The following is a 21,858-nucleotide window of genomic DNA, read 5'->3' as shown; positions in this document are numbered from 1 at the left end:
TGATGTTCAAGAGCAGGAAGCATCCAGCACGGGAGGAAGATGTAGGCTGGGAGGCTAGGCCAGTCTAGCCTTTTCATGTTTTTCTGCCTGCTTTATGTTCACTGGCAGTTAATTAGATGGTGCCCATCCAGATGAAGGGTGGGTCCGCCTTCCCCAGCCCACTGACTCTAATGTTAATTTCCTCTGGCAACCCCCTCACAGACACACCCAGGAGTAACACTTTGCATCCTTCAGTCCAATCAAGTTGACACTCAGTATTAACCATCACAAGTCTACCCCTTGTCAACTTGAACCCATAAACATCTCCTGAGATCGTACATAATCTTCAAATAAAAACAATAATGTCATAATTACGCCTAACATGATACAACTGTCCTTTCCTATAACCGGAAACACACCAATCCCCAACCCAAATGCTATTACATAAAGTTAACAATACTTAAATGCTTACAGGAAGTCAATATAATCTTATGTCACATGCTAAAGGAAAAAGGAAATAAAATGAAGATATTTTCCTAGTACAAGTGTATACATGCACAAACATGTTTTTAACGAAAGAAGGAAATACTCATGACAATTACAGTCCCTGTTTCCACGTGGTCATAGCTGGTATTGATGACTACCTTCTACTACCCATTCCATATTCCCTTTGCCTTCAGCAAGCACCTCAGCAGGTCGTGTTTGTTGTTGTTGTTGTTGTTGTTGTTGTTGTTGTTGTTGTTGTTGTTTTCCTGGCGGAGTGACCCAAACCTTCATTCCTGAAGGGTCTGGGCCATTTGTAGTCCTGCCTGGATTGGGCTATTGTAGTTTCCCATTGACCTTAATCACAGAGCATGGTAATACTAAGAAACGCCCTAATGGATCTCCTGTATTCCATGCACACTCTTTTTTACCTGCATCGTGGAGTAGTTGACTGATTTCATCTTGATAGTCTGAGTCAGTCACCTTAGCCAACACTGTAACTCCCTTCTTAGTCTGTTGCCTTAAAGGTAGGAGGAGCCCAAAGTGTCCAGGTGGCAATCTTAACTCAATGGCATTGTTGCTGTGTCTCCTGGTGGCACGTTCCTCCCTCTGGAACTGAGACCTCTAGGCCAGCAGAACATAATGTCGCAGGAATAGGAAGTAAAAATGTTGCTAGGGGGTCACTAGGGATAATGATGAATGGTGCCACTTCCACTTCCACCTCTTGATTCCCGGACCCGTGAATCCTGGCTATGGGAGAAACTGCACCATATATTGGACACAGATTCAGAGCATACACAGCCTTCTGGGGAACTTTGCCCCAACCCTGCAAAGTATTGTCACCTAGTTGGCGTTGCAATTGTGACATCACAAGACCAATCCACCATTCTGTCAATCCAGCTGCTTCAGGATGATAGGGAGCATGGTAAGACCCATGAATTCCATGAGCATGAGCCCACTGCCACTCTTCTTTAGCCATAAAGTAAGTGCCTTGGTCAGAGGCAATGCTGTGTGGAATACCATCATGGTGGATAAGGCATTCCATGAGTCACAGATGGTAGTCTTGGCAGAAGCATTGTGTGCAGGATAGGCAAACCCATATCCGGAGTAACTGTCTATTCCAGTGAGGACAAACCTCTGCCCTTTTCATGATGGAAGAGGTCCAGTGTAATCAACCTGCCACCAGGTAGCTGGCTGATCACCCTGAGGAATGGTGCCATATCGAGGGCTGTGTTGGCTTCTGCTGCTGGCAAATTGAGCACTAAGCAGTGGCCATAGCCAGGTCAGCCTTGGTGAGTGGAAGTCCATGTTGCTGAGCCCATGAGTAACCTCCATCCCTGCCACTATGGCCACTTTGTTCATGGGCCCATTGAGCAATAACAGGGGTGGCTGGGGAAAGAGGCTGAATGGTGTCCACAGAATGGCTCATCCTATCCACTTGATTATCAAAATCCTCCTCTGCTGAGGTCACCCGTTGGTGAGCACTCACATGGGATACAAATATCTTCACAGTTTTTGACCACTCAGAGAGGTCCATCCACATACCTCTTCCCCAAATTTCTTTGTCACCAATTTTTCAATCATACTTCTTCTAAGTCCCTGACCATCCAGCCAAACCATTGGCTACAGGCCACGAATCAGTGTATAATCACACATCTAGCCATTCCTCCTTCCATGCAAAGTGCACAGCCAGGTGCACTGCTCGAAGTTCTGCCCACTGGGAAAGATTCCCTTCACCACTGTCCTTCAGGGATATCCTAGAAAGGGGCTGTAGTGCTGCAGCTGTCCACTTTCGGGTGGTGCCTGCATATCATGCAGAACCGTCTGTGAACCAGGCCCTAGTCTTCTCTTCCTCTGTCAAGTGATCATAGGGAACTCCCCATGAGGCCATCAGTGCAGCCTGGGCATTTGAGCCACTTCCTCATGTAACTTATGCCTTCAGGAGTTGCTTGAGCTTGACCACATATATACCACTTCCATTTGATGATGGAATGCTGCTGTGCACGACCCGCTTTATGGCTAGATGTGTCAGAAAGCACCCAGTTCATAATAGGCAGTTCAGGTTGCATGGTGACTTGATGACCCATGGTCAAACGTTCAGTTTCCACCAAAGCCCAGTAACAGGCCAAGAGCTGTCTCTCAAAAGGAGAGTAGTTGGCCAGGCGCAGTGGCTCATGCCTGTAATCCCAGCACTTTGGGCAGCCAAGGCGGGTAGATCACGAGGTCAGGAGTTCAAGACCAGCCTGACCAATATGGTGAAACCCGATCTCTACTAAAAATGCAAAAATTAGCCAAGTGTGGTGGCACGCGCCTGTAGTCCCAACTACTCGGGAGGTTGAGGCAGAAGAATCATTTGAACCAGAGAGGTGACGTTGCAGTGAGCCAAGATCACGCCACTGCACTCCAGCCTGGGTGACAGACAGAGACTCCATCTCAAAAAGAAAAGGAGAGCAGTTATCTGCAGAAGAAGGCAGGGCCTTGCTCCAAAATCCTAGAGGCCTCCGCTGTGATTCACCTATGGGGGCCTGCCAAAGGCTCTAAACAGCATCCCTATCTGCCACTGACACCTCAAGCACCATTGGATCTGATGGGTCATATGGCCCAAGTGGCAGAGCAGCTTGCACAGCAGCCTGGACCTGTTGCAGAGCCTTCTCCTGTTCTGGACACCACTCAAAACTGGCAGCCTTTTGAGTCACTCGATAAATGGGCCAGAGTAACACACCCAAAAGAGGAATGTGTTGCCTCCAAAATCCAAATAGGCCCACTAGGCGTTGTGCCTCTTTCTTGTTTGCAGGAGGGGCCAAACGCAGCAACTTATCCTTCATCTTAGAAGGAATATCTTGATAGGCCCCACACCACTGGACCTCTAAAAATTTTACTGAGGTAGAAGGTCCCTGAATTTTAGTCAGATTTATTTCCCATCGTCTAGCACACAAATGTCTCACCAATAAGTCCAGTGTGTTTGCTACTTCTTGCTCACTGGATCCAGTCAGCATAATGTCATCAATGTAATGGACCAGTGTAATATCTTGTGGAAGCAAAAAGCAATCAAGGTCTCTCCAAGTAAGATTATGACACAAAGCCAGAGAGTTGATATACCCCTGAGGTAGGACAGTAAAGGTATATTGCTGGCCTTGCCAGCTGAAAGCAAATTACTTCTGGTGGGCCTTATGGACAAGAATGGAGAAAAAGGCATTTTCCAAGTCAGTGGCTCCAATCCACATACCAGGAGATGTGTTAATTTGCTCAAGCAATGAAACCACATCTGGTACAGCAGCTGCACTTGGAGTCACCACTTGGTTAAGCTTACGATAATCCACTGTCATTCTCCAGAATCCATCTGTCTTCTGCACAGGCCAAATGGGAGAGTTGAATGAGGATGTGGTGGGAATCACCACCCCTGCATCTTTCAAGTCCTTGATGGTGGCATTAATCTCTACAGTCCCTCCAGGGATGCAATATTATTTTTAATTTACTATTTTTCTAGGTAAAGCCTGCTCTAATGGCTTCCATTTGGCCTTTCCCACCATAATAGCCCCCACCCTACCAGTCCAGAGCCAATGTGGGGGTTCTGCCAGCTGCTAAGTATGTCTGTGCCAATTATGCATTCTGGCACTGGGGAAATGACCACAGGAGAAGTCTGGGGACCCATTAGACTCACTGTAAGTCAGACCTGAGCTAAAACTCCATTAATTACCTGACCTCCACAAGCCACTACTTTAACTGGAGCACCACAACGACATTTTGGGTCCCCTGGAATCAGTGTCAGCTCAGAGCCAGTGTCCATTAGTCCCCAAAATGTCTGATCATTTCCCTTTCCCCATTACACAGTTACCCTGGTAAAAGGCTGGAGGTCCCCTTGGGGAAGGATGGGATAAAGATTCACTGCATAAATTGTCAGTAATATAGCGGGGTCCTTCCTCAAAGGGACCCGGCCTCCTCTTCATTCAAGGGGTTCTGGGTCTGTAAACTGGGTCAAGTCTGGAAATTGATTGAGGGGCCATGATTCTCTATTTTCATAATTCAAATTAGTCTTTTGTCCATCCAACCTAGAAGTTTTCTGCTTGTGTAAATTAAGTAGGAATGCAGTAGGCTTCCTATCAATTTCACTTTTAGGAACAACGTGATTAATTAGCCAATGCCAGAGTTCTACACGAGTCAGACTATTCTGCTTGCTGCTTTGCCTCTGCTGTGCATTACTGTAGCTATGCCCACCTTGCCTTTGATGATTGAGTGTCGCCTTGCCTTTGATGATTGAGTGTCGCCACTTGGCTCCTGCTACCTTGGGATCCAATTATCTCCATTGTATTTAAATTTTGTAGTTGAGTGACTGTGGTTCCCACCGTTAGATCTGACATACAGAGAACAGCAATTACAGGGCTCTTCAAAGATGCAAGTGCTGGCCAAGCGCGGTGGCTCATGCCTATAATCTCAGCACTTTGGGAGGCCAAGGCAGGCAGATCACGGGGTCAGGAGATCGAGACCATCCTGGCTAACACGGTGAAACCCCGTCTCTACTAAAAATCTAAAAAATTAGCTGGGAGTGGTGGTGGGTGCCTGTAGTCCCAGCTACTTGGGAGGCTGAGGCAGGAGAATGGCGTGAACCTGGGAGGCAGAGCTTGCAGTGAGCCAAGATTGCGCCACTGCACTCCAGCCTGAGCGACACAGCAAGACTCCATCTCAAAAAAAAAAAAAAAAAAGATTCAAGTGCTGCTCTCACAAATCTGTTTTGCAAGGCATTGGTCAAGGACTCTCCCAGCTGGGATGAGTAAGTCTAAAGTGACTAATCCACTCCACCATCCCAATCTCCCTAAGCCTTTGGATCCCTTCCTCTACATTAAACCAAGGGAGAGCAGGCATTTTCAGCTCACTCACAGTGCTCACAGTGGGCCATCTTTCAATCCATATTTCAGTTAACCAAGCAAATAAACTATTAGAACCTTTTTTTAACTCCCCGAGCTGCAACATTAAATGCAGAGCTCCTACTTAGTGGGCCCAAATCAATAAATTCAGCCTGATCTGACTCTATGTTCCATCTACCATTATCCCACACCATTAATATCCATTCCCATGCCTGTTATCCAGATTTCTATTTATATAAATTAGAAAACTCAAGCAGTTCTTTTCTAGTGTGGCACACCTCTTCATGGGTCACACTCTCAACCTCACCTCCAGGGGCCTGCCAGGATATTAGTCTAGTTACAGGTCTAAAAGCAAACAGAAGTGTTGGGGGTGGCTCCTGAGGAGAGTCAACATTATCTTGCCTGGCAGCTGCCTCATGGGAGGCCATCACCATTGCCTCAGGCAGCACAGGGTTTATCTCCTCAGACAAAGGTGGAAAGGCTGATGGCAGCATGGGTCAGGGAGGGGATGTTGCCGCTACTGGGGATAGGGAAGCTGTTTCTTCTGGCAAAAAAGGTTCATCAGGGTTTACAAACTCAGTGCCCCCAGCTTCATCAGGGTCCTCCCACACATCCCCATTCCAAGTTGCAGGGTCCCATTCTTTTCTAATCAATGCCCTCACTTTAACAGTAGACACCTGGTGAGGCTGTGCATGTATCTTTCATTGCAGGTCAGCGACTTGCATAAGAGCTCGTGTCTGGTTTTCCATAATTTTAGTTCTTTCTCTGTGGGAGATAAGACTCACACTCAGGGCAGTCTTAGCAGATTTGAGGTTCAGTATCTGCTTCTGAAGCCAGGAGATAGAATCCTTGAGTTCATCATTTTTTTTCATCACTTTGTCCACTGAACTTAGGAACAACCAACCAGCTTCACTATGTTCCTTGGTTCTCTACATAATACTCCATACAAATGTATTATGTACGGAGTCACTAAACTCCTTGCCTCTCACGAGCGATGAATCAGGAGTGTCAAATGCACGTATTTTGCATAACTCTCTAAACAGTTCACACCAAGAACTATCAGTGTTCTCCATCCTATTAGAAGTAAAGTCCTTAGTATTTTTGGTCTAATCATATAATGCAGAAGCCCCAAAATCAATGAAAGAACTCCATCCTTAATATTCTGTCCCTCTAGAACCACTCCTGGTACCAAAACCTGTATTAGTCAGGGCTCTCTGGAGGTACAGAATTAATGGAATACATATACATATAAAGGTGAGTTTATTATTAACTCACACAATCACAAGGTCCCACAATAAGCCGTCTGCAGGCTGAGGAGCAAGGAGTCGGTCCGAGTTCCAAAACTGAAGAACTTGGAGTCTGATGTTTAAGAGCAGGAAGCATCCAGCATGGGAGAAAGATGTAGGCTGGGAGGCTAGGCCAGTCTAACCTTTTCACATTCTTCTGTTTGCTTTATATTCGCTGGCATCTGATTAGATGGTGCTCATCCAGATTAGGGGTAGGTCTGCCTTCCCCAGCCCACTGACTCCAATGTTAATCTCCTTTGGCAACACCCTCACAGATACACCCAGGATTAATACTTTGCATCCTTCAATCAAGTTGACACTCAGTATTAACCATCACACTAAGAGTGGTGGTGCATGTCTGCAATCCCAGGTACTTTGGAAGCTGAGGCAAGAGAGTTGCTTGAGCCCAGGAGTTGGAGGCTGCAGTGAGTTATGATTGTCTTACTGCACTCCAGCCAGGGTGACAGACCAAGACCCTGTCTCCAAATATATGTATGTTTATAATCAGTGAGAAAAGAGGTTAATAGATTCAGGGATTACCATTTGAATAATCTAAAAGGCAGCTTCCAGCTATCACTGAAGTTTAAAAACTAAGTAGATTTCAAAAAAGAGTGAATGAGAAATGAATGAAACATGGAAAAGGATTAAAGATGGGTTATTTTTAATAAAAAGTACCCAAGAAATCCGGCCCCAATATGACAAATGTCCAAGCTATTTTGAGTGTTCTAACTAAAAAGAATTTGGGATAGCAAATTAGATTGTGAGAAGTTTAATGTGTTTTTTAAAAATTAACGCAATTTTAAGTGTACAGCAACTTCTCAGCAAAAATCAAAAAGGCTTTGACTGTTTTATTTTTTTCTGTTTAGAGTGCTATGCAAGGCCCTTTGAGGCATACTTACAACCAGCAATATTTTACTATAGCTGAATTTAATGATTTGAGAAACTTATAACATCACTGCTTATAATAAGCAGGTGAAACATAATTTGGGTTAGAGAGACAGGGATTTAGGTGCTTGGAGGTAGGAAGGCATATAAGGTCTGTTTAACCCTTTGACTTCTAGAATCAGGAAATTTTTTAAATTGTAAATTATAAAAACAGGCCAGGCACAGTGACTCATGCCTGTAATCCCAGCACTTTGGGAGGCTGAGGCGCATGGATCACTTGAGGTCAGCAGTTTGAGACCAGCCTGGCCAACATGGTGAAACCCTGTCTCTACAAAAAATAAAAAAATTAGCTGGGCATGGTGGCAGGCATCTGTAGTCTGAGTTACTCGGGTGGCTGAGGCATGAGAATCACTTGAACCCAGAAGGCGGAGGTCGCAGTGAGCCGAGATCACAGTATTACCTTGCATTCCAGCCTAGGTGACACAGCGAGACTCCGTCTCAAAAAAAAAAAAAAAAATGTAAATTATAAAAACAAGAACTCAACAGATGACTAGGCTCTGCCCATGTCTCTGAGGTAAATACTTGTAAAAAAAAAAATCCATATGTTTAGCCACAAACGGAAATCACATATGAAAGTAATAACTTGAAAAGTGATGTCACCCTCGTAAAATGTCTTCCAGATTTGTTTTTTATCTTTCCATCTTTAGCCTTCAGATTTTCCCATGGGGACAAGTGAGCATGCCATCAAGGTGTTCATTTAAAAAATGCAGATTATTTTATTAAGCAAATTAATGGAATGCCTAATGGAGATTTTTCAAAAGACTACCACATCCATACATAATCATCGTGTCTTGGTTTATTCATTATTGGAGACTGTGATTTAATATCAGGATCTTAGATTATTCATTTAGCAAATCTTTATTGAGCATTTACTGTATGCCATGTCTCACACTAGGTTTTATGCAAACAAAATTAAACAATAGCCGCAGCCTCAAAGTGCTCACATTCAATCTAGTCGCGGAAATGAATAGGGAAATCAGTTACCATTAAACCGTGCCGTGAGGGGTATGCTCCAGATGAGTGGGAGAAGCCCTGGGAATATGTCAGGAAGAGATATTTCAGTCACCAGGGCAGTGGTTCTCCACCATCTCACACAACACTCTGCCTTTTTCTTTCTTAATTGTGCTTAAAAATATATATATAATATAAATAATAATAAAATTGACAATCTTAACCATTTTTAAATGTATAGTTCAGAAAAGTATATTCACATTGTTGTGAAACATCTCTCCAGAATGTGTTCGTCTCACAAAACCAAAACTCTGTACACATTAAACAGCTCCCATTTCACCCTCCTCCAGTCCCTGACAACCACCATTCTACTTTTTGTTTCTATGAATTGGACTCCTTTAGATACTGCATATAAGTGCAATCATACAGTATTTGTATTTTTTGTGACTGGCTCATTTCATTTAGTGTAATGTCCTCAAGGTTTACACATGCTGTAGCATGCGGTAGGACTTATTTCCCTTTAAGGGAAGTTTTCATAATTCAAATTTTTTTGTATGTATATACCACATTTTATTTATCCATCTGTTGATGGGGCACACTCCACCTTTTTGAAACAAATTTATTGTAACTTCCCCCCTTTTACTATCTGAAATAAATTGACTTTTTTTTTTTTTTTTTTTTTTTTGGAGATGGAGTCTCACTCTGTCACCCAGGCTGGAGTGAAGGAGTGAAGTGGCGCCATCTCGGCTCATTGCAACGTCCATCTCCTGGGTTCAAGCAATTCTCCTGCCTCAGCCTTGAGAGTAGCTGGGCGTGTGCCACCACGCCCGGCTATCTGAAATAAATTGATTGATATATCTATTTTGAAAAAATATATATAAAGCTCTAAATAGAATATAAAATAAAAATAAAGGGAAATTGATATTAAAACAATTAAATGTATTTCAATTAATTACTGACTACACTAGAAGACAAATGAGGTAGTGATGCTTTCACCTACATGGTAGTGTTTCCATAAATGCAATAATTAAAAATGCATGTTGATATGAGAGTATTCAGTTAATTAAGTTAACTCAAATTCCATGAAAAGAGCTTCCATTAGTGATAATATTTCTCCAAAATGGTGAACAACCCTTGGTCATACTGTTCCAATCAAAACAAAAAATAACTTCCTAAAACAATAACATTCCTAAAAAATTTAACACCATCTAAAAAATATTTTATGTTTATATATTAGAAAAAGAGATTCTAGGCTCAGGTTCTTAACAATTTTCACCTATATAAATGTCTGGAGGACATTCAAAAGTTGAACAAGGTGCAGGAAAATTCACTATATGTAAACTCACCAAGGCAAGATACCTAATATGTCTGACCCTGCCCATCAGCTGCCAATAATGCAGCCTTGTTATTGTGACATTAAAAACCACACACATACATCATATTACAAAAATGCCCCATAGGAGACAGTACCACTTTCAGTGAGATCCACTGGAAAACTGTATCAGGGGAAGACTTAAACTGAATTTCGAAGAACTTCTTGGAATTAGTCAAGTGTGTAGTAAGTGCTCAAAAATTTGTTGAATGAATGAATGAAGCCAGATTTTTTTATTCCTATTGTATTTATTTCTCGAGAAATTATTGCAGTATCTAAATTTAAACTTTTATCATAAAAGTTGAAAAACTTGATTTGCATTTCTCTGATGGCCAGTGATGATGAGCATTTTTTCATGTGTTTTTTGGCTGCATAAATGTCTTCTTTTGAGAAGTGTCTGTTCATGTCCTTCGCCAACTTTTTGATGGGGTTGTTTGTTTTTTTCTTGTAAATTTGTTTGAGTTCATTGTAGATTCTGGATATTAGCCCTTTGTCCGATGAGTAGGTTGCGAAAATTTTCTCCCATTTTGTAGGTTGCCTGTTCACTCTGATGGTAGTTTCTTTTGCTGTGCAGAAGCTCTTTAGTTTAATTAGATCCCATTTGTCAATTTTGTCTTTTGTTGCCATTGCTTTTGGTGTTTTAGACATGAAGTCCTTGCCCATGCCTATGTCCTGAATGATAATGCCTAGGTTTTCTTCTAGGGTTTTTATGGTTTTAGGTCTAATGTTTAAGTCTTTAATCCATCTTGAATTGATTTTTGTATAAGGTGTAAGGAAGGGATCCAGTTTCAGCTTTCTACATATGGCTAGCCAGTTTTCCCAGCACCATTTATTAAATAGGGAATCCTTTCCCCATTGCTTGTTTTTCTCAGGTTTGTCAAAGATCAGATAGTTGTAGATATGCGGCGTTATTTCTGAGGGCTCTGTTCTGTTCCATTGATCTATATCTCTGTTTTGGTACCAGTACCATGCTGTTTTGGTTACTGTAGCCTTGTAGTGTAGTTTGAAGTCAGGTAGTGTGATGCCTCCAGCTTTGTTCTTTTGGCTTAGGATTGACTTGGTGATGCGGGCTCTCTTTTGGTTCCATATGAACTTGAAAGTAGTTTTTTCCAATTCTGTGAAGAAAGTCATTGGTAGCTTGATGGGGATGGCATTGAATCTGTAAATTACCTTGGGCAGTATGGCCATTTTCACGATATTGATTCTTCCTACCCATGAGCATGGAATGTTCTTCCATTTGTTTGTATCCTCTTTTATTTCCTTGAGCAGTGGTTTGTAGTTCTCCTTGAAGAGGTCCTTCACATCCCTTGTAAGTTGGATTCCTAGGTATTTTATTCTCTTTGAAGCAATTGTGAATGGGAGTTCACTCATGATTTGGCTCTCTGTTTGTCTGTTGCAAATCAAAACTACAATGAGATACCATCTCACACCAGTTAGAATGGCAATCATTAAAAAGTCAGGAAACAACAGGTGCTGGAGAGGATGTGGAGAAATAGGAACACTTTTACACTGTTGGTGGGACTGTAAACTAGTTCAACCACTGTGGAAGTCAGTGTGGCGATTCCTCAGGGATCTAGAACTGGAAATACCATTTGACCCAGCCATCCCATTACTGGGTATATACCCAAAGGACTATAAATCATGCTGCTATAAAGACACATGCACACGTATGTTTATTGCGGCATTATTCACAATAGCAAAGACTTGGAACCAACCCAAATGTCCAACAATGATAGACTGGATTAAGAAAATGTGGCACATATACACCATGGAATACTATGCAGCCATAAAAAATGATGAGTTCATGTCCTTTGTAGGGACATGGATGAAATTGGAAATCATCATTCTCAGTAAACTATCGCAAGAACAAAAAACCAAACACCGCATGTTCTCACTCATAGGTGGGAATTGAACAGTGAGATCACATGGACACAGGAAGGGGAATATCACACTCTGGGGACTGTTGTGGGGTGGGTGGAGGGGGGAGGGATAGCATCGGGAGATATACCTAATGCTAGATGACGAGTTAGTGGGTGCAGCGCACCAGCATGGCACATGTATACATATGTAACTAACCTGCACAATGTGCACATGTACCCTAAAACTTAAAGTATAATTAAAAAAAAAAAAGAAAAGAAAGAAAAACTTGGCCCAGCATGGTGGCTCATGCCTGTAATCCCAGCACTTTGGGAGGCCAAGGCAGGCGGATCATGAGGTCAGGAGTTCGAGACCAGCCTGGCCAACATGGTGAAACCCCGTCTCTAGTAAAAATACAAAAATTAGCCGGGCGTGGTGGTGGGCGCCTGTAATCCCAGCTACTTGGGAGGCTGAGGCAGGAGAATTGTTTGAACCCGGGAGGCAGAGGTTGCAGTGAGCCGAGATCATGTCACTGCACTCCAGCCTGGGTGACAGAGCAAGACTGCATCTTGGGGGGGCAAAAAAGTTGAAAAACTTTTTTTCAAAAGTTTTCATAAACTTTTATCATAAGTTGAAATAGAATTCTATATTAATAAGTCAGCATGCAGATGTGGTGGCCTACACCTATAATCCCAGCACTTTAGGAGGCAGAGGCAGGAGGCTTACTTGAGCCCAGGAGTTCAAGACCAACCTGGGCAACTAGCAAGACCCCATCTCTACAAAAAATGTAAATATTAGCCAGCTGTGGTAGCACACACCTGTGGTCCCAGCTACTCAGGAGGCTACTCAGGAGGTAGCACATACCTGTGGTCCCAGCTACTCAGGAGGTAGGAGGATCATATGAGGCCAGGAGGTCGAGGCCGCAGTGAGCTGATTCACACCACTGCACTCTGTCTGGCTAACAGAGTGAGACCCTGCCTCAAAAGAAAAAAAATTTTTTTTAAGTCAGCATGCAAGGCAGAGACCATTAGAAGGCTACCTTAGGGCCTTAGGAAGGCCAGTGTTTGATACATGGCTCCATGAGCCATTATATCTCAGTTTCCTGAATGAAGAATCAAAATGATGATTGTGTGAGATGGCATAATGTTTACATATTCTGCAGACTATGGAGTCAAAGATATCCATACTCTGCTGGGCCGTTTACTTGGAAATTAAGTGTCTGGGTTTCTATACATTAGTATTCATTATCAGTCTGTGCTTTCTCTCTTTCCGATTATTCTTCAATAGGATATTGAAGAAACGATGAACACAGCTTTGAATGAACTCCGAGAACTGGAGAGACAGAGCACAGCAAAGCATGCCCCTGATGTGGTGCTGGATACCCTGGAGCAAGTGAAAAACTCTCCCACCCCTGCCACTTCCACGGAATCTCTCAGCCCTTTGCACAACGTTGCCCTCAGGAGCTCCGAGCCTCAGATTCGACGTAGCACGAGCTCCTCCAGTGACACAATGAGTACTTTCAAGCCTATGGTGGCACCCAGAATGGGCGTGCAGCTGAAGCCTCCAGCCCTTAGGCCAAAACCTGCTGTTCTTCCAAAAACAAATCCTACCATAGGACCTGCCCCACCTCCCCAGGGTCCAACAGACAAGTCTTGCACAATGTAAAAACCAGCCAAGCAAGGCCATAAAGGGAGGTGACTTAAAAAAGAAAATGGATTAGTGACAAAAGTCACTGATCCATAACTTTCCTTAGTTTTGTGCTTATAACTGGAGATCTTTTGGCTTTTCTATGTTGTCGAATGTAATGTCTGAGACTAGCTAAATTAACACGGGCATTTGTATTTTGTAATTTTTTTAAATAACTGGACATATGTCATTTTAAGGACAATAGAAACACTTAGACTTACTTGAAAATCCAATGCTGCACCACTTGTAATGAAGGCAACACCGCTCTCCACATTGTACAGAGCTTCAGGTTTAATGTAGCCCAGCTGAGTCAGAAAGGTTGTGACCTGAAGGCAGAAGAACCCGAATTCCACACCTCATTGGAGTATAGCCAGTGTTGGTCTGTGGCACTTGGGCTGAAAGGTGATAATGGCATTGCGTGGTAGCTGACAATGAGCACCTTCGGTTCCATGTGGAGTGGGGTTTAGCTCATGCAAAAGACTTGCAGTTGTCTCCATGGGACGATCCCAGTGGGACTGTCAGCCCACAGCTCGAGTGGGTTGGATGCTTGCCTCTTTCCTAACAGTTATTTCCCCGGGTCCAGCTTAAAGACTCGATGGAAGGAGGTAGAACCTCTGCTGTTACTGCTTGAACTTAACCTGGGAAAGGAGAGGAAGACACCATCTCCAAAGCTATTAATGTCACTCCTTTTGCGAGCATGATTAGGCCCCGGAGATTTCCAAGTCCCCCCGTCTACACTTACAAACGATTAGAAGGGTTTAATTTTAAAGACTTTCTGGTTACACTACTCCACGAACTCCTCCAAAGATCCGTTATTCAATAACTGCCTAGAAAATGTTTCCATCTCCTCTAAATCCCTGTGTTCTCCTCTGTGGAAATGAAGGCAGCAAGAAGCACCTGAGGCCTTGGTTCATGCAGTGTTCTCTTTTGACTAAATCACCTAGGTTCCTTTAAACATGCTACAAAGCCCAGGCATGGTGGTGCACACCTGTACTCCCAGCTACTCGGGTGGTTTACACAGGAGGATGGCTTTCGGCCTAGTAGTTCGAGTCCAGCCTGGGCAGCATAGTGTGAGACCCTGTCTCTTAAAAAAAAAAAAAAAAAAAATGCTACAAAGTCCTGATGATCCTAAATTTGAAATCCCAACTGTTCTCTCCATTTGTCTTTGAGCCAACCCTGAACTGGCCCTGGTACCTGAGTAAGAGCCATGCAGGGCCATCAGCAGAACATGGCCTTGTGGTTCTCACCCAGTTGTGTACCTCACAACCACGACTTCTTTTTCTTTGTCCCTTTTCCCCTTTTTTGTTTTTGTTTTTGTATGTGGGCTCTACATAACTCCCATAGTCAGCTGAACTCTCAATTGGAGACCCTCTTTCTCTGGCATCCTAGCACACAGGCAATTTTTTAAGCCTATATTTATGCTACATTTTCCCCCATCTTAAGAAAATTTGCTTTGATTTCCATTCTCCTACTAGCAGCAGCTGATATCACCTGTAGACCTATGAGCATTTTATCTATTCTATCATTGAAGTTACTGATAAAGATTTGTTGTTGTTGTTGTTGTTGTTGTTGTTGTTGTTGTTAAAAATGGATTTCCCACAACTAATCCCTCTGGCCCACCATTAATTTCCTTCTTGGTTTCATTTCAAACTGGCAGCCAATTGCACGCCCATCTAAGAGCTACACAGTGTAGATTTTACTTCATCAGCCCATTGGTGAATGCATCGTGCAGAAAAGAATTGGGATCTGTACTAAAATCAAGATCATTACTTTGATCTCTACCTCAGTTTGCCAGTGTAGTCATTCTATTGCAGGAAGAGATTAAATTGATGAGATATTGTTACTTTCAGAGTCACACTGCTGATTGCTTGCCTGGGGCCTAATTTCACAAATGAATAGTGATTTTTTTCCCATGTATTTCTAGGTACGGTAAACTTTTAAACCTCCAAATTTTCAGAGCCATACTTTTTGCCCATTTTGAAAAAGAAGCCCAGGACAGCACCTTGTCCAGCCCCTCCCCGTTTCTCCTGAGCTTTTGGGGTCCTTCAGCACCCTTGGACACCGTGGAGATCCAGCCAAGACTGAGCTTTGAATAGCACTAGCCCTTTTAAACAATCCTCACAAATTCCTTAGGAATTTAAACTTTCCAAAATAATCCCCCACTTTTTTTTTTTTTTTTTTTTTTTTTTGAGTTGGAGTCTTGCTCTGTCGCCCAGGCCAGAGTACAGTGGTGCAATCTCGGCTCCCTGCAACCTCCATCTCCCGGGTTCAAGCAATTCTCCTGAGTAGCTGGGATTACAGGCGCCACCACCACACCCAGCTAATTTTTGTATTTTTAGTAGAGATGGGGTGTCACCATGTTGGCCAGGCTGGTCTCAAACTCCTGACCTCAGGTGACCCACCAGCCTCAGCCTCCCAAAGTGCTGGGATTACAGATGTAAGCCACCATGCCCGGCCATTCCACCACTTCTTTAAAATAGTAAGAATTCTTAAAAACCATATTCCTTGTTTGATGGAAGAGTAAGATGTTAACAGAGGGCATCAAAGGGCCAGAGGTGTCTTTGAATTTATTTTTTTTCAATGTCTTTTCTGAGCTTCAGCCTTAGCTTTTCAGATCTTCCTCCCGCCTGTTCATTTATTCAGCCTTCTATCTGGTCATCCTCCCCAGCGGCTCCTCTCTCTGATGTGTCCACCTACGGTGGAACGAGGATTGCCTTTCTGTGCTCCCCATCAGGACTTTGCTGTCTTGGCAGGAGTCGTGCTGCTGCAGAGCCTCACAGGCTGTGCCTTGTTTCAGGAAACAGCTCCTAATACTCTCCCATCACTCACTTTACCTGTCTCCATCGTATTTCCCTATACTCCTATTGTCACCTTGAGACTTTTTTTTTTTTCAATTCCAAATGAAGGGTATGACCTCAGAGTGAGTGAGGACTCAGTAAAGACTCACCTCTCCTTACTTGGTTTATTAAATGTCTTCCGATTCCAGAGATAAGACAAGGTGGCCACTTCACAAAGAATCCAGAATCATGCTCAGTAAAGCTCATTAAAAGCCACTGCAGCTGAGAAGGTTCACAGCCCTTCTTTATAGCCACAGAGGCAGCACACAGGGGAGGTGAGAAGACACAGGGAAACGAGAGAAGAAGGGTAATGAGGCCTTGAGGTGTTCTGCCCCCAATTTCAAGGAGCTTATCAGGCTTCATGTGCAATTTGGGGAGGGGGGCATTTTGATGGTGGGTAAATAATGGCTCTACAAAGATTACCTGACTCCACTGACACAAGAATATGTATTCTCAGCTGATATAACTGTGTGTTCACATCCCATCCATAGAACTCACTGAAGGAGATTCATCAAGTCAGCCTTTTGGACTGGGTTGGGGTTTGGGGAGTGGATTTGGGGATAGAGAGAAAGGTGTACTTAGTACACATTTTCTAACGGGCGTTTTGTGAACTGTTTGAACCTGCTGAGTGGCGCTTTGTAGAGCTCCATGTTCACGTTCAGTGTCAACACCATTCAACAGCTTTGCACATCTTCGTACAACATAATCTGGCTTTGGTGCCCCTTGAGCCACCTGTAGAATAATTTATAGCAGGGTCCCACAGTCTACTGCAATGATCGTGAACAGTTATCAGTGGATATAGTGCTCCAAGAGTCAAATTGTATCAGTTAAGGGTTTTCTAACTTTTGCTATCCCCCCCACGACCAAAAAAAGGGGGGGTTTATAATTTAAAGAAAAGGAAAAGAGGCGCGGGTTGGTAGTTGCGTCCTTAACATTTAGGAATGACATAGCCTCTGGAGTCTACAAACTGAAGAAACTTTCATCTGATCAGCCTTGGAAATCCAAAGTTAAAGAGCCTATGTGTCTCTTGAGGCGGGGGTTAGAGGATTCAAATTTGGGATGATGCTCATTGATTCCTGACCATAGCAGTGAGAGGCCATTTTTTGTGCAGGAAATGTGCTTAGGACTCAGTCTTGTTTTCGATTATCCACCACAGAAACCCTGAGACACAGAGCAGCTTAGAAGTCTCTACCCAGGCGTAAATAGAGCTCCCTACTCCAGACCACCTGCCACCCACCTCCCAAGTTGAGAACACAAGCTCCAGCTGGGCTGGAGAGTCAGGCTTGGTGCAGGGTGACTTTGGCGAAGTTTTGTCAGATCCATAAAGCAAACTGGAATTTGAGCTTTCACTTACCCTAGTATACGTTCTTAAAAAAAAAAAAAAAAAAGTCTATGTGGTATAATCGAGATGGATACCTGTGTCTTTAAATTACGTAGGGAATTTTGTATGTTTAAATAATTGTACTGGGTTCCATAATGCTTATCTTAGAAACTTTAGTAAAAGAAAATATATGAACCGTGCATTTGTGAATGCCCCCCTTAGAGCATTCATCCAAGTTCAGTGTGTAGTGTGATGGTTATTATAGATATTTAAAGTATAGTAAGTGGCTGTGTAACAGGAGAGACTGCTGTTTACCTACGTACTGAAGGGTAACTGCTGCCCGCGTAATTAAATCAGTATTGTCCTTTCCTGTCGGTTTGATCAATTGCAGTACCGGTAGCTTCCTGCTTGTGACTGTTACCTAATTGTGTCAATGTACATCTGTAGTATGTACATGTGAAAGTGCCTTTCTATTTTAGAGGAGTTTTAGCCTTGCTCTTGTACCGTTGCCCCGCTCTGTGCCCCACCCCCACCTCCTCCTCCCAATTCCTGCTGCCCACTCGAGTGTTTTGAAGCTTCCTCCCTGTCCCCCACCTTCTCCATCCCCGCCTTCCTGTGCCTCGGTGCTCAGTAATGTCCCATCTCACCTCCCTGTCGGTCCTCAGACTGTCTCGTTTTCCTTGTAGACGTGATTGTGCCTTTCTCACCCCTGTGTCCTCCCATCCCACCGCATCCGTCCCCCGCTCATGTGCTGCTGACAGCATCGCATTCGCCCGTGCTCTGTACTGCCTCTCACCATTTCATTCCCTCCTCTCTGAGGTGAAAATAAAGGGGGATGCTTTTACAGTCTGGAAAGAAAAAAAATGTTTTGTTAATCTGTTGTGACAATGCACTTTTATGTATAGTACTGTACATTTTTGGCATGTACCATTACAGGCTTCAGTATACAGTCAGGTTTGTTCTTCACAGTGTATCTTTATAATAAATAAGATAGTTCTGGCTGCCTTTGTCTGCTTCCAGTTTGATGTGCATCTCTGTGGTGTCTTTGTTCCTTTCCTTTCATTCATCACTACTTTCTCCTTGACAGCTAGCTTGCATTAAATAATGTGAAACTTTTACCTTTAAAATATTTTTTTATCTCACTTTCATTTCTTGTTCATTTGGAAACAGGGTGTCCTGCACAGGGCCCTGCCCATGAAGCTGTGGTTTTTCAGTCATGGTTTGGAGGCTCAATGTGTAGTCAGAGAAAAGAGTCTTGGCAGAGACTTAACTGAGAAGCTGAGAGTGTACAAGCCTCCTAAACATACACCAGATTGAAATCTTTCTTTTGAGAAAGACTCCAGTTAACCACGGCAAGCCCATCTTTGGTTTCATTTGAATAAATTGAAAAATAATCCTTAGGTTATTTTTCTGTGCTTAGAACTCCCCGTGTATTGGTATTTTTCTTTACTTTTTTTTTTTTTTTTTTTTGAGACGAATCTCTCTGTGTCACCCAGGCTGTAGTGCAGTGGCACGATCTCAGCTCACTGCAACCTCCCCCTCCTGGATTCAAGCGATTCTCCTGCCTCAGCCTCCTAAGTAGCTGTAATTACAGGCACCCACCACCACACCCAGCTACTTTTCGTATTTTTAGTGGAGACGGGGTTTCACCATGTTGGCCAGGCTGGTCTCAAACTCCTGACCTAAAGTGATCTATCTACCTGCCTCAGCCTCCCAAGTGCTGGGATTACAGGTGTGAGCCATTGCATCTGGCCAGCTATTTTTCTTTAAATATAAAAAAAAGATAACTCGAGGTCTAGCAATATGTAGTAGATAGCTTTGTAAAACATAAGTTGTGCAAGATTGAACATTGATAAGATATAAAGTTTAAAAAATGACAGGCAAATCAAGGAAAAACACTTTTTATTAAAGTGCAGAATACTAACAGAAAAGTGTGCAAATCATTAGTGTAACAGTTCTCACGAGCTGACACACTGATGTATCCACCACCCAGTTTAAGCAATAGCACATTATCAGCATCCCAGAATCTACTGTGCTCATGCCTCTGTGAATGTATCAGTATCCTGACTAATCACACCATAGTGTAGTTTTGCCTGTCATCTTAGCTTTCTATAAATGGGTTCATACAGTATGTAGATTTTGTGTCTGGCTCCTTTTGTTGAAATTTATGTTTGTAAGAGTCGTCATTGTTAGTAAAATAGTGGTTTTCCCATTTTTACTGCTATATAGAATTCCATTACATGAATATGCTCAATATTATATTTATTTTAGTATTTCCTGATTAAACTTTGGGTAGTATATGCGGATATCTTTAAACATGGAGAAATGAATGGGGGGTGAGGGACCCACCTGTCAAAGGAATTGTTTTCCCAAACTATGACGGAATAATGTTGAACTAAGCCGTTGACCGGAAGGCCTACTCAAAGGCAAGGATACTTTTCTTTCTTTCCAAAAAAGCACTGTCTGATACGGAGACTGGAAATATTCATAGATGACACTGAAACTAGTTGAAGCTTTACTTGATGCTTATCAAGTCATGTTCTCTTACCCGATGCTGGATGCTTTTTCTTCAATGCCTACTTTAGGACCAGAGAGTTGGATTTAGAGGCCAGCCCACCAGGAACAAATGCCCAAATCAGTCTGTAGAGTTGTTCCAGGAAAGACTCCACCATCCTGCTACCCTCAAATCTTAAGCTCCTCAGCCTGCCACGACCATCTCCTGTTGAGAAAATTGCGCCTGCCTCCCCATCTCTCACTTCCGAACCAGAGTCCCAACGGGGTGTAACTGGTCGTCAGTTCCCACAGTTCATATGCCTGCACCCTGTAAGAATCTTAGAAAGGCAGGGCAAGGGTGTTTGCTGGCTTCTGCCTTGAGTAGTTGGGACTCCTAAAAAGGAAAATTCCCCAAGTTTGACCTAGAATGTCAAAAAGGTCCTAAAAGCACAGAATGATGGTAAATTCTACCCACAGGCCATATAGCCCTGGAAAATATTGGGAAACTGAGGCATGGGTTGGTAATTTATTGAAGTTTAGTAAACGAATTTGAATTAGGACCAGATAATCATTTTTTGGCTTACTTATACTATAGTATAAGCAAATAAGTATTTAAACTTTAGTATAAATATTCTTGCTCACTTAATAATCACGGTGAAGTTCATCACTTCTTCAGTAGCCTTTTATCTGTTTCTACATAGTAAATAGAAAACTTGCTTTCTATAATAAAAAAATAGTTTTTCTATTAAGGTCAGTCTCAGCAAGAGAAATGGGACTGGGCTGGATATCAAAACATGTGCTTGTGCGCATGTGCACGTGTGTGGGTGGGAGGGTGGGGAGGGGTTGGGAAGAGAGATTGCTCCCTCCCGCAGTCCTGAAACAACATGCCTTGTTCAGTATTAACATCTTGAAGGCAGTTATGGCAGCATGATCCAGGAGATCGTCAGCTCTAGGATATTTGCGATCCAATTCTGGCGACTTATGGATGGATCCTTCACACCCAACAGCTGTCTATCAGGGGTGCTTCCGAGGGTCACTGGGTTTCTTTTAGCTGCTTGGCTGTGCAGCTGAAGTTAGGACTTTTGATGAATTACCCTCTCAGTGATGGTGTATTGTTCTAATCTTCCGTCTTTGACATACCCAAGGAACCCCTTGTGTAAAAATCATGTCCCTCTAAATGCAAGTGGATGATTGTGCCAATAAGCCAGGAGAGAAGGAAACATCTTCAGTGGTCCAGTGGCACATTCAAAATTGTACAATGACATGACATTAACTCAAAAATGAAGTTTGAGGTTCTGGGCCTTTGATGGACTGCATCTATTAAAAACAAAAAGTGGTGTCTCATGCCTGTAATCCCAGCACTTTGAGAGGCCAAGGCAGGAGGATCAATTGAGGCCAGAAATTCAACCAGCCTGGGCAATGAACTCAACACAAAAAATGTGAATTTTTATATTTTTTTGTGAGATCCCATCTCTACCAAAAAAAAAAATACAAAAATTAGCCAGACATAGTAGTACATGCCTGTAGTACTAGGTACTTGGGAGGCTGAGGCAGGAAGATTGCTTGAGCCCAGATGTTTGAGGCTGCAATGAGCTATGATTGCACCACTGCACTCCAACCTGGGTGGAAGAGTGAGAAGCTGTCTCAAAAAAAAAAAAAAAAAAAGAAACATGGTCAAGATTTGTAATAGAAATTGCCATTTGAATTTTGGTCTGTGAGCCAAAGATTGTTACTGTGTTAGTAACTAAATATTATGAGATGCATTAGGAAAAGAAGGAAAAGAAAT

General features: G+C 43.0%; 1 protein-coding gene across 5 annotated transcripts in view; it reads left to right on the top strand.

The window, feature by feature from the left end:
* SRGAP1 (SLIT-ROBO Rho GTPase activating protein 1) overlaps positions 1–15,001 on the top strand; it is a 303,946-nt gene extending 288,945 nt beyond the window's left edge. For 4 of the 5 annotated variants that reach the window (XM_016923110.4, XM_016923108.4, XM_016923107.4 and 1 more), the window contains one exon: positions 13,023–15,001. In XM_016923110.4, coding sequence (XP_016778599.3) covers positions 13,023–13,400 — 378 coding nt within the window. In that variant the 3' untranslated portion in view covers positions 13,401–15,001. The remainder of the gene's footprint in view (positions 1–13,022) is intronic. The other variant, XR_010148280.1, reaches the window with a different exon arrangement.
* The last annotated feature ends 6,857 nt before the right edge of the window (positions 15,002–21,858 follow it).

The sequence above is a fragment of the Pan troglodytes genome, chromosome 10 (genome assembly GCF_028858775.2).
Source record: "Pan troglodytes isolate AG18354 chromosome 10, NHGRI_mPanTro3-v2.0_pri, whole genome shotgun sequence".
Taxonomy (NCBI): Eukaryota; Metazoa; Chordata; class Mammalia; order Primates; family Hominidae; genus Pan; species Pan troglodytes.
The sequence above is the reverse complement of the archived record's forward strand: the minus strand, read 5'-3'. Positions and strand labels throughout refer to the sequence as shown.